Source organism: Eublepharis macularius, chromosome 14 (genome assembly GCF_028583425.1).
Source record: "Eublepharis macularius isolate TG4126 chromosome 14, MPM_Emac_v1.0, whole genome shotgun sequence".
Lineage (NCBI taxonomy): Eukaryota > Metazoa > Chordata > Lepidosauria > Squamata > Eublepharidae > Eublepharis > Eublepharis macularius.
The window spans coordinates 2,051,639-2,068,625 of record NC_072803.1 but is presented as its reverse complement, the minus strand read 5'-3'; the positions used below and the strand labels follow the sequence as shown (position 1 = coordinate 2,068,625).

The window sequence follows — 16,987 nt, the reverse complement described above, 5'->3', positions numbered from 1 at the left end:
TCATGCTTAATCCGATAACTCTGATGTATCTTTTGAGGCTGTCGACTCAGGCTCATATTTCTATTTTTGAACAGGGATAAGCAACCATCTCCAAGTTTCATATTTTTGCATTTCTTCCAGGCTTCCCATACGCAGGGGCATGGTAGGGGCTGGAAACCGAAGGGGGGGATCACTCTGGTTTTGTTTGTTAAATTAGTCACAGATGAGCATCCAGGCTCTTCTGAAGGAAGAAGTTTAAGGCGTTTGCTTCAAAGTCAAGGCTGTGCCTACTCTGCAAAACTATGGCAATTAGCAAAGTTTGGGTTTGCATCACTTAAAGCATTTAACTGCTTAAAGGCAGGCCGACTGCTCCTTCGAACAGTGGTATGTTAAATTCTTCCCTGGCAACCAAGATTCTCCACCGGAACACCTCTCCAGCCTTTAACACCTGCACAGTGACTTGCCCAAGCAATTCCAGACAGGAAATGCACAACACACCACTTCCCTCACCACACAGGTTGTCTTTGAGAGCCTTTTTGCTCCTCAAGAGCAGGACTGTTGGATGAATGGTCCAGGGAGGCCAGCTTCACACCGAATGTGTGGCCAATCAGTTCCCCTGAAGGTATAACAAGGAGGGCACAGCCAAGGCCTTCCCAGCACTGGGTTGCAGAGATTTACTGCCTCTGAATGTGGAAGTTCTGTCAGGATGTCAATTCTCTAGCCAGAGTAACGCCATATTAGCTTGTGTTATAATCAGCAGTTGTCTAGTTTTCCTCCTTCCAGGCCCAGGTGTCAACCAGGCCGCTCATATCCATGGGAGCGAAGAGCCTTATCTGTCCAGACCAGCCAACGACCTTGATGTTCTCGCCTTCTCATGCCTTCGCAGACAGGACTAGGGGGGAGGCTGGGAATGGGTGTTTGAAGTGTTGTAACTTTCCTTTTACATGTCATTCTCAACAAAGCTTTTGTTCAGCCAAGGCCTCACCAGCCTTTGGAGTATGGACACTTGTATCCTGAGCATAGTCTTTCAATAAACCTTTTGGAATCAAGAAACCTTGTGCTACTTGCAAGAGGGGTGGGAGACAAACTCTGGATAACTGGGATTCCATAGTCTGACAAGTTCACTTTAGTCATGACTGCTAGACTTTGACGGACTTATCCTCCATGAAGCTTTCTTGTCTCCTTTTAAAGCCGTCCATGTGCAGGGCCATCTCTACATCCCCTGGCACTGAATTCCACATGGCAATTATTCATTTTGTCCTTGCAGAATCTATTGCCTATCAACTTCACTGGGTGCCTCCAAGTTCCAGTATTATGGAAGAGGCAGGGGGAAAATCTCTGTTCACTTCTCCACCCCATACATATTTTGATAAACCTCTGTTGCCCACCCCTTCTTAGAGTCTCTATACAACAGACATCTTACACAAGGGTGCTCAAGTGAAAGATCTTGCACTTATTCTCCCATTGTGGATACACACACCTTGCTAGAGAGACAGAGTACACTTGAATATAATAATAATAATATTTGATTTATATACCACCCTTCAGGATGGCTTAACACCCACTCAGAGCAGTTTACAAAGTATGCCATTATTATCCCCACAACAACAAACACCCAGTGAGGTGGGTGGGGCTGAGAGAGCTCCGAGAGAGCTGTGACTGACCCAAGGTCACCCAGCTGGCTTCAAGCGGAGGAGTGGGGAATCAAACCCGGCTCTCCAGATTACAGTCCCAAACTCTTAACCACTACACCAAACTGGCTCTATATAAGACAACACAGGAAATAAGTCACTTGAGTGTCCCCATGTAAGATGTCCTGTGTAGAGAGACTCTTGAGTCAAGACTTTTCTAAACTGAAAAGCTCCCAACTCTTGACGTTGCCCTCATATGAAAGGTATTCTCACTCCTTAATCCTCCTGGGCGTCCTCTTCTGCACTTTTTCCAGCTCTTCAATACCCTTTTTGAGATATGACAACCACCAGGACAGTATTTTTATTTTTGCTGATATTCCCAGTCTGTTTATACACAAATAATGTTAAAATGTTCACCTTTTATAGGGGGAATTCAGCTCAGTCAAACAGAAAAAGTGTGAAAAATAGGTTCAATCTACACAAGGAAGAATCGGCATGGAGTGATTAGTTAAGCCACCAAGAACGAGACGTTTAATAGCATCCTTGCTCCAGAAAAAAAAGTAAAGGAACAATCAAAGCCACAAAGTCCAAAAATGCAGCCATCTGTCTCCCCAACCACCCACCCCCAGGTCGTAGGTGCAATTTTTGGACAAAAAATAGCCAAAAGAAAAACAAAAAGAGAGACACAATGGACTCCAATATCCGTAAATGCAGAGCACATAGATAACACAGCCCCCACCCCACCCCCCCACACAAAAGATTTTGTGATATTGTAAACACTACTACTACAACTTCACACATATACTTCCAGATAGGATCATTTTATTTCTTTACTAAACTGCCTTTGAACTAGAGATAAGCAACGTAATTTACAGTATCAATTAAAACTTTTAACAGATAGGGAAACTAGACAAATCCCCAGGAATGGGGAAACCAGGAAAGCCTCCGTTTTCAGCCTTCGATAGTTCCATACGCCACCGATCCTTCAACTTTAGTGAGTTAATTGCTCCGCCCTGTTTTATGCCCCCCTTCCCAAGGTCCTGCAAACAGCCCAAAGGAGCTGGGGTGTGTGTGTGTGTGTGTGTGTTTACCTCTGATGGCCCTGAGAGAAAAATGGAAATTGGCCGGGGGGGGGGGGGATGATATTGACAAAAATATTTTTTTCTGGTTTTTTTTCCTCCTGGGAGTCTTTGCTTCTGTTCTATTCCTGTATCACCAAAGGGAAATGCTTAATGAAGTATAGATTTTTTTTCTTTGCATGCTCAATGAATCCACACACACACCCCACACACACACACCAGGTTTATTTTTATCTGCAACTTACTTTGGGGTATGAGTGACTCCTGTGTCAGACTAGCAAAGTATATTTTTTTATTCTGCCTAAGAAATCAATGTTAACAAGTTCTTCAGCAGTTAACAGAAGACAATTCAAACTTCATAAACCAAACAGCTAGACATTATTTAAAAACAGCAATTAAGAGCCAACATTAAAAACTGTATTAAACACTTAGCAGAAAAGAAAGGTTGGCAAACCTCTTACAGACAACTATGCAAGCTGGAAGGGCCATCTAGTTCAACCTTAAAGTTGTACTTCTATGGACAGGTTTCTTGGAGTAAGCACCACTGAATAACATAGGACTTACTTCTGAGTAGACTTCCTCAGGACTGCATCCTCCTACATGGGCAACAGAGATTATATCTTTTTCCAGGAGTGGCCAGAGCTGGCAAACTACCCAACCTTGAGGGAAAAGCCGTCCTTGCCTTGGACGCAAGCCAAAACTCTGGGCTCAGAGCCAGGCCTAGGAGCCCCCAAATGAGATACTTCAAAGAGAGAGTAATCTCATCCACAACAGACATCCCCCAGCCAACCAATCTGCTGAATTTCCCACCGTCACCCACTTTGGCTTCTTGTACGGAGCTTCAACTGGCAGATCCGTATCCAGACACCGTCTCAGAGCATTCATTGCCTCCTCATGATCAGACAAACGGGAGGAACAGTCAGGCGTCACCAACATATCAACGTCATCTTCTTCTGTACTAGAGATGTAAAAGTTCCAGAAATGTTGAAGCCATGAGAGGAATTTAAACACATCCAACGATTACTTTGATCGCAAACCAAAACTAATTTTACTGTTTTAACACAAAATGCAACATTTATAACATTTCCATATAACATGGAAACATTTTTTATTTACGTCATTCATAATCCACCTTTCTCACTGAGACTCAAGGTGAATTACACAGTGCGAGATTAGAACAGTCAATATCAGGGACATTTCCATAAACAACGCCATCGGGTAAATAAACACAAGTTTGCAAAGACATACCATTAGCAGGAATCCAATACAGAGCTGAAGAGATGCTGAAACAGAGGACAAGCAATTCTAGGGCTGACATTAGACAACATGAAGCACGGGTAGTACATAGGAGCTCGTATTTAAGACAACAGATAGCACGTAAGGCAACACAGTGGTGAAGTCTGTGGTCCCTAACTCTTGAGCGAAGCATCTGAGATCCTCTCCCTACAACACAAAGGCCTTTTTGATTAATTCGGTTTTGCATCATTTGCGGAAAGCCAGGAGAGTGGGGGCTCCCCTGACCTCCTCAGGCACGCCATGCCACACGGAAGAGTAAACTACATCAAGAGTACACTACAGAAGGTGGCAGGAGAAGAACGGATGCTCTGAAAAACTCTGCTCCACTCTGACATCCGGGGCAGAAGCAGCCTCACCTTCGCCTCCATCAACCTTTCTCCAAAATAATTTTATTAATACAGATTGAGACGGCATAATGTTAAGAGGCTCTATGACAGAACCAATCCAACTATTCAACATAAAACTATTCAAGAGTATTTTCAGTTGACCATTTGGGTTTCTTTGACAAAAAGTGTTAGTTTGATAATTTAAGAAAAAAAGGCCTCAGTCAAAACCTCTGCAGTTGCCCTGTGGGGCTGATTTCAGACCCACCACCTGCAAGACCTCGACTATCCAAGGGGCGCCTCTCTGAACTACACAGTGGAGACACGATTCAGTTATTCTTCGGAAAAGGTTCAGGCCATGATATAGTAAGAATGACCCGACCCACAAAACACATGTGTGCACACACATTTCAATGTTGTCACAACACAATTTCCCACCCACAGTAGGGAATCATGGCCCTTCACAGCAGACAGCCTCCTCTCTGCACATGGATGCTCCAGCCATACACAGCCAGCACGTGAGCAATTCTCTTGCAGCGTACAGTTAGGAAGCCAGCTCCCACAGCCCAACAAGCATCTTTTCCCTGGAGGACAGGCTTTATGCTGAAACCCTGGGTTGCCAATTCCAGGTTGAGAAATTCCTGGATATTTGGGATGGACCCTGGGGACAGAAGGGTGGGAGGAGGGGGGAGGCCTCAATGGGGTATAACGCCGCAGAGTTCTCACTCCAAAACACCCACATCCTCCAGGAGAACTCAGCAGTAATTCCCGGGGGGATCTCCAGGCCTCACCTGGAGGTTAGCAACCCTACGGAGCCCCTCAAAAATGTTTTTTAGAGACATCTTTGCCTTAAGGTGACAGATACTCAATGCCTGGCTCTAAACTCTCCCATGAATGAATGAAAGAAATGCCAGGTGGCAAGTTTGAGACTAGCACCATCAGACACAAAGAACGTGGAGCAAACACCTGCCATGCAGGTAAGCCCCACCCCTTCCCAGGATGGCTCCTGCAGCAACCTCCCAGAAAAAACAAAAAAAAAGGAACAAGATGGATCGGAGAGTGTTTGTCTGAAGCACCCGACAATTGAAAAGGCACTTAATTACCACACTATGACCTGGAGTACACACAGCAATCTTCTTCTGTCTTCGGTAATGGTATACTAAAAAGCAAAGGCAGATGTCTAGCGGTGGGGGGGTGGGGAACGGGACTTGTGTCAGATACAGCTTGCCTGTCTGGGAACTTGGGTTCTGTTTTGAAAACACTGTTCACAGCTCAATCCAGTTTCTCAAGAGACAAACGCAGAAGCAATGCGGGAACAATCTGAAGATTTGCCTCCAAGAGAAAAGGCTCCTTCCGTAGACTGTACTCTCCCTGAAGCAGAGCGCAAACACAGGCCACGGAGGAAAGGGGGGGGGGGCGCTGAGGAGTGGCTGCCCCACACTCACATCTGCAGAGCTCTTGCATAGCAAAGAGAACCACAAATGCCTCTGGTGACCCTCCAGATAAGAAGCCTGGAAGAAAAACCACAGCCACAGTCCCCTTCAGTGTTCAGATTCTACCAGATCTAGCCAAGCAAGGACCCCTGACGCTGGCATGAAGCACAAATGGATGCAGGGTGTTCCAGCTGACAGAAAAGCCTTCCCCATGCCAGCCACCCAAAAACCAGCACTTATTAATAGACTTCATTCAATACCGCACATTTATCTCCAATGGAAACCCACAGGGGCTTGCAACATAGTCCCTTTCTCCAGTTTATCCTCACAACCCCCTTATAACTTAAGTTTTGCCAAGAGTGCAACTGGCTCAAGGTCACAGTGTAAGCTTCTACAATGGGAGGGGATTCGAACCTGGGTTTCCCAGATCCTACTTCAACACTATACCCAGCTGGTTGTTGACTCTGCAGGTGGCAGCCAAGCAAGCATATGAGCACACACGATGGTAGGATGAAGATGTTTGGTTTGAGGAGAGAACTCAAGTGTTAGCAGGACTGGACCCATTCTAAGAGCAAGGGAAGGATCCGGATGGCGTGCCGGGAGTGTCAGGGGTATGGAACTGGTAGAGTTGGCGGCCTTGGAATGTCACCTTGGTCACCGACTGCTAAATATAGGGCGATACTCAACGTCCCAGGAAGATGCCACAGAAGAGTGGAGCTTATTCTGCCCTCCCCACCACTGTTATTTTTGAGAAGGGTGGGGGAACACATGCGAGTCAGAACGGGAGTCAAAACGGGAACCACCTTCTCCCTCACGCCCCCCATTCACGCCCCAATCTGAATTTAGATGGCAACATCTCCCCCAACAAATAAACGTAAAGAAGATAAAACCCAATTCTAGGGCATTTAGATTTTTTCCAGTTTCAGTCATGACTAAGCTATTTTTTTTAATTTATTTATTTACACTGTTTGTAGTCCGCCTTTCTCGCTGAGACTGAAGGCAGATTACACAGTGTGAGCCAGTACAGTCAATTTCAAGGACATTTTAATAAACAGTGTAATAGGTTACATACATGCAAACATGAGCAAGAACCAAATACAGAGTTGACGAAATGCTAGTAATTCTAAGACGGATATATTAAACAACACAAGAAACTATCCAGTAGGATTGTACTTACAGCAACAGACAGTCCATAGTAGTAAAGTCTATAGTTCCTGCCCTTTTACTTGTGCATTTCTTTGAGACCATTTCCTTTCAGTACAGTCTTCCCGAGTACATGAAACTACTGATTTGCTGTATAATTAAAGCTATGGTTGCCTTTTCTAACAACATCCAATGTGTTTCAGGACCAAAATGCCTCCATTCAAACTGCTGACACAGAAAAAATACCCATATCTATGTTACACCAGAAATAGATTCTCTCCCTCCTCCAAAATAGTAAAGAGTCCAGTAGCACCTTTAAGACTAACCAACTTTATTGTAGCATAAGCTTTCGAGAACCACAGCTCTCAAGTTAGCCCAGTTACATCAAGCATTCACTAACTGCTCATGTCCTTTCCTATTCTGAAGGTCTCTATCCTACCTGATAACAAATAGGATTTAATTCTTTGTTGCTGATTTTTTTGCCTGGCAAAGGCTCTTGGACTCAAAAGCTTGAACTGCATCTCCAAAATGCAGGGGAGGGAAAGAAAGCCATCCTAAAATTAAATTGAGCCAACAAGAAATCATATTAAGTGACTTAATGTTTAATGGCTGCTCAAAGGAGGTCCTGAAACCTAGATAGGGAAAGCCGGTGTCCTTTGAGGGACGTTGGCAACGTGTTCCGTGTTCTCCGCCTGCCACCGCATAAGATTATTTCGCAACTGCCAATCTTAGCACAAGTGCCAGAGGGGTTTTCCAGAGAGTTTCCTCTCAGCTTCAGGATGTTAGATGTTCAAGAGATAGGAACAAAGCAGAAGAAATTCAGTATGATGACAAGCAAATCTTCTCATGAACCTTAACTTACCAAATGGTAAACTGAAGGGAGTCAAGTAATTAAGGCAAAACAAAGGGACTTTTGGAGATCTGAAATACCAATTTTTCAAGTCAAGGATTTCAACAGGCAACCACAGAAGAGACCTGAAGTCAAAGGATGCGCCTGCTTAGGTCAAGGGAACATGAACCCTATCATTCCCTTGTTTTTCTGTGCCTCTGACAGAGAAGTAAAATTTCAGGAAATTTTGACATCACAGGACAATAATTGGGGGGGGGGGGATTAATTGGAAATTTTGGGAGAAACTGCAATATGCAATACTTACTTTCCTACCAAACCAAAGTTTTGTTGATTGACTAACATAAAATGTATTATTTATAACTTAGCATATAAAACTGTATTATTTGGCATATTCATGGAATTTCAAAGTATGAAATGTTTTGGTTTTCAATAGGAAAAATTGCAAGTATACCCAACACTTGAGAGAGAACTGTAAACTGCTAAATCCTTCTTCCACCTAAGAGCACCACTTTTTCTGGGGCTGCCCTCGGCCATCTACTATGCCCATATACGGATTCCCAAATATTTATTTAAATAGCCTGCGCCTGGACTATTTTAATGACTTTTAAAAGATTGTTACTGATTTTATGGTTTTGTGATTAATTCACTGTGTTTTATGAATGTTATTAGCCACCCTGAGCCCATTTGTGGGGAGGGTGAGGTATAAATCAAATCAAATCAATACATCCTATGCTACAACAGTACATATGCCTTAATTTTTACCATCTGAGAGGTAGGAAAAAATAAAAACTGAAGGCAGAAAAAACAAAAGATAGTAAAAGAAGGCAGAAAAAACAAAAGAAAGTGTACTATTAGGGCAGAAGCGCAGATCCAAGTCATAATAGGCGGGACTCCCACTGTGTCTAGAAACCAAGTTGAACTTATAACATTGAAAACACTGGACTTTAGTGACTCTATCATTAAACAAATTATAGCATAGTACCAATATTACTAACACAAAAAAAGGATTCTTGAAAATATTGTATATGTCCCCAGGCCAGTTTGGCTAGGGATCCTGGAGGCATTTTGCCATCTTCTGGGCATGGATCAAGGGTCACTGGGGGTGTGAGGGGGGTAGCTGTGAATTCCCTGCATTGTGCAGGGGGCTGGACTAGATGACCTTGCCGTTCCCTTCCAGTCCTACGATTCTATGTCTAGAACACAAAGGAATTAACATCTAGTACTGTAGAATGTGAGAGAAACCTTCTCTTAAGAAGCATTTCACTCATTCTTAAAAAGAAAAGACCTTGAAAAGACTTTTCCCCTAAACTGACGGTTCTTTTTCCTCCAGGGCCTTCACCTTCACTAGCCTCTGAATCCTCAGTTCTCTTGATCACAGCCTCCAAAGATCCCTTGCTTGTCCAAGTCCCTTCTAGTCCAAAAAGAAAAATTAGTCGTCCGGCAATCTGGGCAGCAAGGATGCCATTTTAAAATATTAAAAGAGTGAAGCACTCTGCAGCAGAGAGGCAGGAGGTGGGACGCACCAAGCCAAATCCATGGAAATGAATCTTGCACAAAAGGTGGACACTTGCTCAAGAGAGACTGGAAAAAGCAAGTGGGGAAAGCTCACTCTGAAATAGGCAGTATCTGTTTGTTTATTGTTGCAGTGAAAAATGTATACACCTTTGGGAGTCACAACATGAGACCTCTGCCCTGCTGTACACGTGGTGTGCTGGATGCCGCACCTCAACGTGCTGGCAAGAAAGGAGCTCAAAAGCATAAGCAGTGCGCAATGGATGAGCTCCTCCAACTGGCCTCTGGAAGCAGAACATCTGGTTTTGAGCACAATAAAAATTCATCAAGTTAAGATGGCCTTTTTGAGATGTTGCTGGCACTAAAAAGGCGGGCACACACCAAAACTTCTGTCTGTGCTTGTCAACATCCAGCTGTAGCAGCTTCTCTGGTCCCCATCCCTAGATCTTGGTATGTGTTAGAATCCAAGCACGTGGAGGGGTGTTTGTCAGCACTCCGTCACAGAACAGGAGGCAGGCTTGTATGGCAGAAGCATTTCTGCTGGCACATTTCAGACCAACCTGCTAGAAAAACCTGACCCCCCCCCCCAAGTCCCTGAGCTTGGCACGAGCATTTAGTTCATCACGGACTGCCAAAACAGTAGCCCTGTTCACATCCTGCCTAAACGTGCACACATCTCTTTGCAACAAAGATCCAACAAGCATTCCCTCAGCAGTTTTGGAGGGTACAAGAAAGTACCATATTCTAACGGAAAATGCAGGAGCCCGTATCATAAAACTAAAACCCCTGAACATATAGAGTGTCCCGTATTTAACGAGTTGAGGGCTAGCTTAATCACTCCTCTACTTAAAAATATGGCACTACCTAATATAAGAGTGCACGGTTACTATCGGGCACAAATGGTTCCGTTACCCTTTCTGTGGCAAAATGTATAGGGGCAATAATTTCATACCAGACAAATGACATAAAGAAAAGTTTTTCTCATTTTAATTTCTGCTTAAGGTGACAGCCGTATGAGCAGTACTAGACAGAGAGGCAGGCAGGAAACAACTGAAACCAGGGGGGTTTGTACCATACATTCAGCTATATACGTATGCATTGAATGTAACATCAGAATCACTCAATGCATATATTTAACAAATCAAGTGTACACTGATTGTATTTACTTCATTTATATGCCGCTTCATTTATATGCCGCTTTCGTCCCCAAGGGGACCCAAAGTAATTTACATCACTGGCAGATAATACCATAACATTACCAAGTACCTAACATGTCTCTAAAACCTTAGTTAGTTAATGCTACGCTTCAATCCAACATCTGAACTGAACCAAGGCCTTCCACTGCGCGGTCCACAAAAAGGCAACTGTGGCCTGCTCTGTTCCAGAGCTTGTCAACATCCCCAAAATCTCTTTAAAATGCAACCATTTCGGTGCCCGACTCCCCCCCTTCCTTAAAAGACATTGCTGTATCCAGATTTATACGCTGGAACCCAGCCACCTTAAAGAGAAGGATTAACAAAACCTTGCAAATGGAACTCATATATTCCAAGCCGAGAGAGAAAGGGCATGTGTTTTAAGCTACTGGAAGTGGGCACTGGAGCGCTCCAACCTATTTTGCTCAAAATGCAAGATGCAGCCCAAGAAATGTAAAGGCACTTTAGAGAGGTAAAATTATTGTGTTTTCACAGCCGAGGCAGCCCAAACCCCATCAACAAAGTGCACAGAGTATATGCATAACACCGAGGAAATTACTAGGTAAGTCATTTCTGATGCACACAAACAGGATGGTAATAGCATTTAAATAGGCAGTCTTTGATGTGGAATGAAACAGCATGTCTGATCCAAGGCAAAATCCATTTTATTAACTCTGACCACAGCACACACTGGGTTAGAGGCTGCGCCGCTCGCTCGCTCACACAGCCCTGTCATTTAGTTACAGGGCACAGACCACGTCTACCGACTGCTGCTCCCCAGAAGAACGTGTCAGTGAACCAGCCCTGCCCAAAAGGCGCAAGGCCAAGCTCCACCCGCTACTTAAGCAACAAAAGAGATGCTGAGAATAAAACTCGATGTTGACACAACCCAGCAACAAACAGCAAAACCAACAATGGAAGCCACAGAGCAATACAAACCAGTTTTTGAAGGCCACTGCACCGTTACTAGTGCACCACCTGTGCTAGAAATTCATTCAGGCATTAGAGCAGTTTCCAGGGGTGTCGGAGCGTCCAAGAGGGCAGAAACTACACTCTCCACTGGCAAGGAAAGGACATACGGTCACTTTCCCCCACCACTGGTGAAAGCAGAAGGCACAGCGCTCCGAACAGCGGCAGAATCAACCTGTCACCTCCACGGCCTCCCCTGGTCACAAACGTTGTCAAGGGAGGAACAACCACGCCCTTCAAAGGAGCCCATCAGCTCTGCACAAGGATCCTCCATTTGCCTAGCCCAGAAAACAGTCAACAGCTTCAGCTTTTGGGCAGCCTCGTCTTATGATAAGCATCAGAATGCGCCAGCACATGCGTCTTCAGTGGAGCTTGTAAGCAAGGCCAGATATACGCAACTGGGTGGAAAAAGCTGTCGAGGAGTTCGATACTGCCACAATTCCACTTAAAGCACACAACTATGGAATCACTGCTGGCGCTATCACCACCAGTGCGGCACAAAGCCAAGTGTGGCCACGTACCAACATAAGCCCCGCCATGACTACCATCAAAAGCCAGTTGTACGCGAGGCCTTCTTGCACTACTTCCTTAAGATTTATGCTCTCTAAAGCACGGCTGGGCCGCTGTTAAACAGCAGCCGTGTTCCACCCCAGTGGTGCCCACATTTCCACATCGCTTGGAGTCCTCCTTTTCTCAGGCTCAGAGGAGTGTGGTGAAGCTTAATTAACTGTAAAGCAGAAAGATCGTCAGATGAAAAGTGCGGCAGAAATGCAGAGATTCAAGTTACCAGCTTATTTTAAACCAAATCTTAACATTACCTATCCCCATTACAATTACCCATGCCTGAATCATTTCTGTACTGCAATTACGACATGCTCCAAAGAACAATCCTGATTATTGTACTATTTCGAGAGCTTCCGAGAAAAGCCGAAGCTCTGCCCAAGTCTTTAGGGGTGGGATGACATCAGAACCCCAGTTAAGCAGGCGGGAAGGTCCATGAAAGCGATTTGCACCCCTAACGTTTGTTTCCTCGACACGCGCTCTGTAAAAACCTTGGTCTGTTCTGCTGAGAGCTATACAGATACTTTTTTCTTATACAAAAAACAGCAGCACTGTGAAAAGAGTGGGAAAGTCTACATTACGGAGACAGATTCGCTATCAATGCTGGCTTGACTATTTTCGACTTGTTTCACAAATTGTAGTTCAAGGCTTGTTTGTGAGTTGCACCATCCTGGAGATGGTTGAAATTAGGCACTCACGGCCACTTCCATACCAAGGAGGTGGGAGGAACAGGCGCCGAATAGCAATTTCGAGAACTCCGCTGGCAGATCTCGTAAAAAGAATTTTTGGTACTATCAGGACACACAGAAAAGGGCACTCCTTTCCACGAAGGGAAGCAGCAGCTCAGGATCTGCCACACACTGCCTCCAGAGTACAGAGTCCTCCTTGCAACGCTGGCTGCCAAAGCTGCGAAGGCTGCTTCCTTCTAGCCTCGGAATACTCAGCTGTGCAACAGTTGTGTGTCTGTGTGGAGCTCTCCCATCAATCAAAATACCCAGTCCAAGAACCAGTCACATCTCTTCCTTGGCACGCCGAGAGCCTTCCTCCTCATCTGTTTGAAGATATCATTAGAAGCAGCATTCTGTTTCCATTCCAGTTCAGAATATCAGGTTGGCTCATAGTTGTTTATTTGGAAGATAAAACAGTAACCTTTGAATCACCGTACAGAGCAGCTTATTTTATTTCAACTTTTATTTTAAGTGCATATTGCTACCCCCGTTAAGCAGCATTTAACAGGTTTTCCATAATAACAATCCTAAACGTGCCATCATGCAACCCCCTGCCAAGAAGGAGTAGGACTGGAAGAGGCAGGATATGATACTGAGAGGGAGGGAGGGAGGGAGGGAGACTCTACGCATTCACAAGCACACCCAAAAAAGCAGCTTTGTTTCAGACTGCGTTGTGTAGCAGTCCATTTCTCTAGGTGAAGTAACTGAACGAGCTGCTCTGTGGGAATCTCTAAACCAAGGTGCATGAGGAGGAACGTATCACCACAATCCCATAAAACCAGAGTCCATTTTACAGTTTCACTCTTGGACACAAAAATCACCAGTTGGCGGAAAGGGGGGAACCCTTTAAGACCAATGAAGACAGCAACGTAATTGCGGAAGCTGCCCCTGAGCCTGAACATATTGAACGTCTGGCACCAGGCGCTGACAGCCCTCACGCTCAAGTGACATCTCTGCTTCTCCTATCGTATGATCAAAAGACCAAGCGCCATCCAGGGCTCCGGCACTCTCAGGCAGCATCTACAGGGACGCAGGGTGGAGCGGAGGGATTCCCGCACCAAACACCAGAGCCGCATATTCGAAATGCCCCTTTCAAAACTGCAAGTGTCACCTTTGTCGCAGTCGGCCTCCGGACAACCGTCTAGCAACCTCCCCGCTCCGAGGGGAGGTTGCTAGAGCAAGCAGAGTGAAGGGGGACAAGAGCTTCCCCCCTCCCCCTCCGAGGGGCCATGCCGGAGAACTTGATAAAGCATGGTCAACAGACACATGAATGCCGCTCTTTGTTCCCGCGCGCAGCCGGCGCTTTCATCCCTCTCCCGCCCCCCCCCCGCCCCTGTTTTCTTGTGAGTCAAATTCAAAGGGTGCCTGAATGGCTCCCTTGTGAGCCCAACGCGGCCCGGGCCAGTAACGCCGAGCGCTCTCGTCACAGCCGTCGGCCCGCGCGGCCTGGCGCCTCTCCCCGGCAGGCTCCCCGCCGCTAGAAAGGCGCGTCAGCGAGGGGCGCTGCCGCCGGGCCGTCAGGGCCAAGGGCACCCGCCGCCCCCCCCCATTCGCGCGGCTCAAGCCCGGGCGAGCCCAAGGCGGCCCACAGCCCCGGCCCGGCAGCCGCGCAGAGGGGAGCCACGGGGGGGGGGTCTCTTTGGGGGTGGGGGGCTGCCTACGGGAGCCCCCAGCGCCCGCCTCGCCCGCCCTCCCGGGCACGAGCAGGCACCGCCACCCCGCAGCTCCCGGCCAGCCCCGGCGGAAGCGGCGGGCGAGCGAGTTGCGGGCGGCAGCCAACAGGTCCCCGGGCGGGCGGGCGGGCGGGGGCGGGTCTGCGGCAGGCGCGGCGACACCCGCCCGGGCCAGGCAGCGCTCCCGCGTCGCACCGCAAGGCGCCGGGGCAGCCCGCGCCGAGGGCCAGGGGGCGCCTCCATGGCAACCGGGCCCGGGCGGGCAGGCGCCGCAGCCCCGGCCCGCCGAGCCCCGTCCTGCGGCGCCCAGGGCAGGCGCGGCGCGGGCCCGGCTGGCCTCCGGCGCCTCGAGGGCAGCGCCGCGCCGCGGAGCCCCGCCGAACTGGGGCTGGGGCTCAGGAGCGCCGCGGCGGCCCGGCGGGACAAAGCGCGCCGCTTCCCGGGAGCGCAGCCGGCACGGCGGGACAGCCCCGGAGCGGACGGGACGGAGCGGAGCGGAGCGGAGGGGCGGCCCCGCACTTGTTGCCGCCGCCCGGCGGGTCCCGCCGCCCGCCTCCCCCCCTCCCCCCGTCCCTCCCGGGCGCGCCAGGCGAGGCGAGGCGAGGCGAAGCGGGGCGCGCGAGGGAGCGGGCGAGGCGGCCTTTGTTCGGCGCGCGGAGCCGGCCCTCCTGCTCCCTCTCTCCCGCTCCCGCTCCCGCTCCCTGCCTCGAGGCGGCGCGGAGGGCGGCCGGGCGGGCGGCGGGCCGGGAGCGCGGCAACTTGGCGCGGCGTCGGCGTCGGCGTCGGCGGGGGGTCCTACCTGTGGGCAGCAGCGCGGCGGCGGCGGCGGCCAGGAGCAGGAGGGCGAGGGGGGGCCGGGCGGGCGGGGGCGGCCGGCGGGGGCCGGGGCCGGGGCTGGGGCTGCGGCGGGCCATCTTCGCGCACCTGCTCGGCGGCTCTGCCAGCGGCGCCCGAAGCTCCGGCGCAGCGAGCCGGCCGCTAATGAGATGCGCGCGTCACGGCCGCGCAGGGGAGGGGCAGGGCCGGCGGGCCCGCCCCCGACGGCGCGGCCCAATGGGCGGGCAGGGGCGGGGGACAGGCCCCGCCCTCGCCCCGCCCCCTCTTTCATCTGCGCCCCCGGCGGGGCGGGGCGGGCTGCGCTTCCCTGCGCTTCGCTGCCCGCGGGTCGGCGGCGCAACTGCGGCGCGGCGTTCGGCAGTCGGCGCTCGCTCGGCCGGGGCTGCGCGGAGGGAAGCGGCGCCCGCGCCTCTCCAGGGGGATCGCGGCACCCGGAGCCGGGAGAGCTGCGGCGCGACCCTGCCCGGGCGCTGGCGGCCCTTCCGCGGCTCCGCCGGGGGGCTTCGGCCGCTGCGCCCTTCCCGGCTGGCGTGCCTGGGGGCCGCGCCTGGCCCTGCCTCCTGCCTGCTCTCTTCTCCCCGAGCATGCAAAGCAGAGCGCCGGAGTCAGGCCGCGGAGCACCTCCGGCGACGCCCGCGGACCGGCACTGCGGAGGTCGAAACAGAGCCCGGCGGAGGCGGGAGGCAGAAAATGCCCCGCCACGCAGGGCCGGCCGAGCGCTGCCTCCGGGCCCCGGTCCTCGTATTCGCTCGCAAAAGCGGCCTCCGGTGCCCTTCCCGGCCGCCTCTCCCTCTTAAGGGCAGGCAGCCCCTCTCTTCGGGCCTGCTGAAGCACTCGCTGGTCTTAGGTTAGGGGGAAAGGAGGACTTCTGTTTTGTAAGAAAAGAAAAGAAAAGCAAGCGATGTTGGGCTCTTGCCTCTTCTTACTGTTGTGAACCACTGCCATTACTTCCAAAGCAACTAAGGTTGCAATCCTAAGAACATTTTCCTGGGAGTAACCCCCACTGACTAAAATAGAAGTTACTTCTAAGTAAACCTGTGTAGGATTGCTCCCTCTGTCTTGGACACAACTGGCACTCTTTGTATTACTATTTTATTTATTATTATTATTATTTATGTCATTTATAGTCCGCCTTTCTCACTGAGAGTCGAGGCAGATTACACAGTGTGAGATTAGTACAGTCGATATCAAGGACTTCCCCATAAAGAACGCCATAGACCTGCATGTAGTGCCCCCCCCCCATGCCTATTGACAACCTGCTAGGCACATCTCCCAGCCTGGCTTCTGGTCCCCAGACATAGACTCTGCAGTGGGAGGTGGCAGGGTTGCTGCCACAGACTAAGGGAACCACCACTCTGAAACTGATGAGAGGTTTTCTGTTTATGTTCTTTTCAGTCCGCCTTTCTCACTGAGACTCGAGGCAGGTTGCACAGTGTAAGTCAATACAATCAACAAGCTCAGACATCCAATAAGCAATACAGTAAGATTTAGACTGCAGAAACCCGAAACAGAACAGACCCGAGGCATAAGCACGGATGTGGCACATTAAATGAAGCAGAGATTACCTAGCAGGGGTGCACTTACAGCAGCAGACAGTCCATACTATACGCAGTAGTATAGTCCGCAGTCCCTCCCTACCCCTTTACTCAAGCCTTCTTCTGAGCCATTTTGTTACTGTACAGGCCTACGTCCTGTGTAAAAAAGCCCTCTTGAATAAGTCAGTTTTGCCTGGATTGTGCACGCCAGGAGAGTGGGCGTTTGCCTAGCCTCTTCAGGCCCG

At 49.4% G+C, this 16,987-nt stretch overlaps 1 protein-coding gene across 9 annotated transcripts in view; it reads right to left on the bottom strand.

Moving 5' to 3' along the window:
- CADM1 (cell adhesion molecule 1) overlaps positions 1-15,327 on the bottom strand; it is a 347,901-nt gene extending 332,574 nt beyond the window's left edge. For all 9 annotated transcript variants that reach the window (XM_054997487.1, XM_054997490.1, XM_054997488.1 and 6 more), the window contains exon 1: positions 15,170-15,327. In XM_054997487.1, the coding sequence (XP_054853462.1) occupies positions 15,170-15,284 (115 nt within the window). In that variant the 5' untranslated portion in view covers positions 15,285-15,327. The remainder of the gene's footprint in view (positions 1-15,169) is intronic.
- Positions 15,328-16,987: the final 1,660 nt, after the last annotated feature.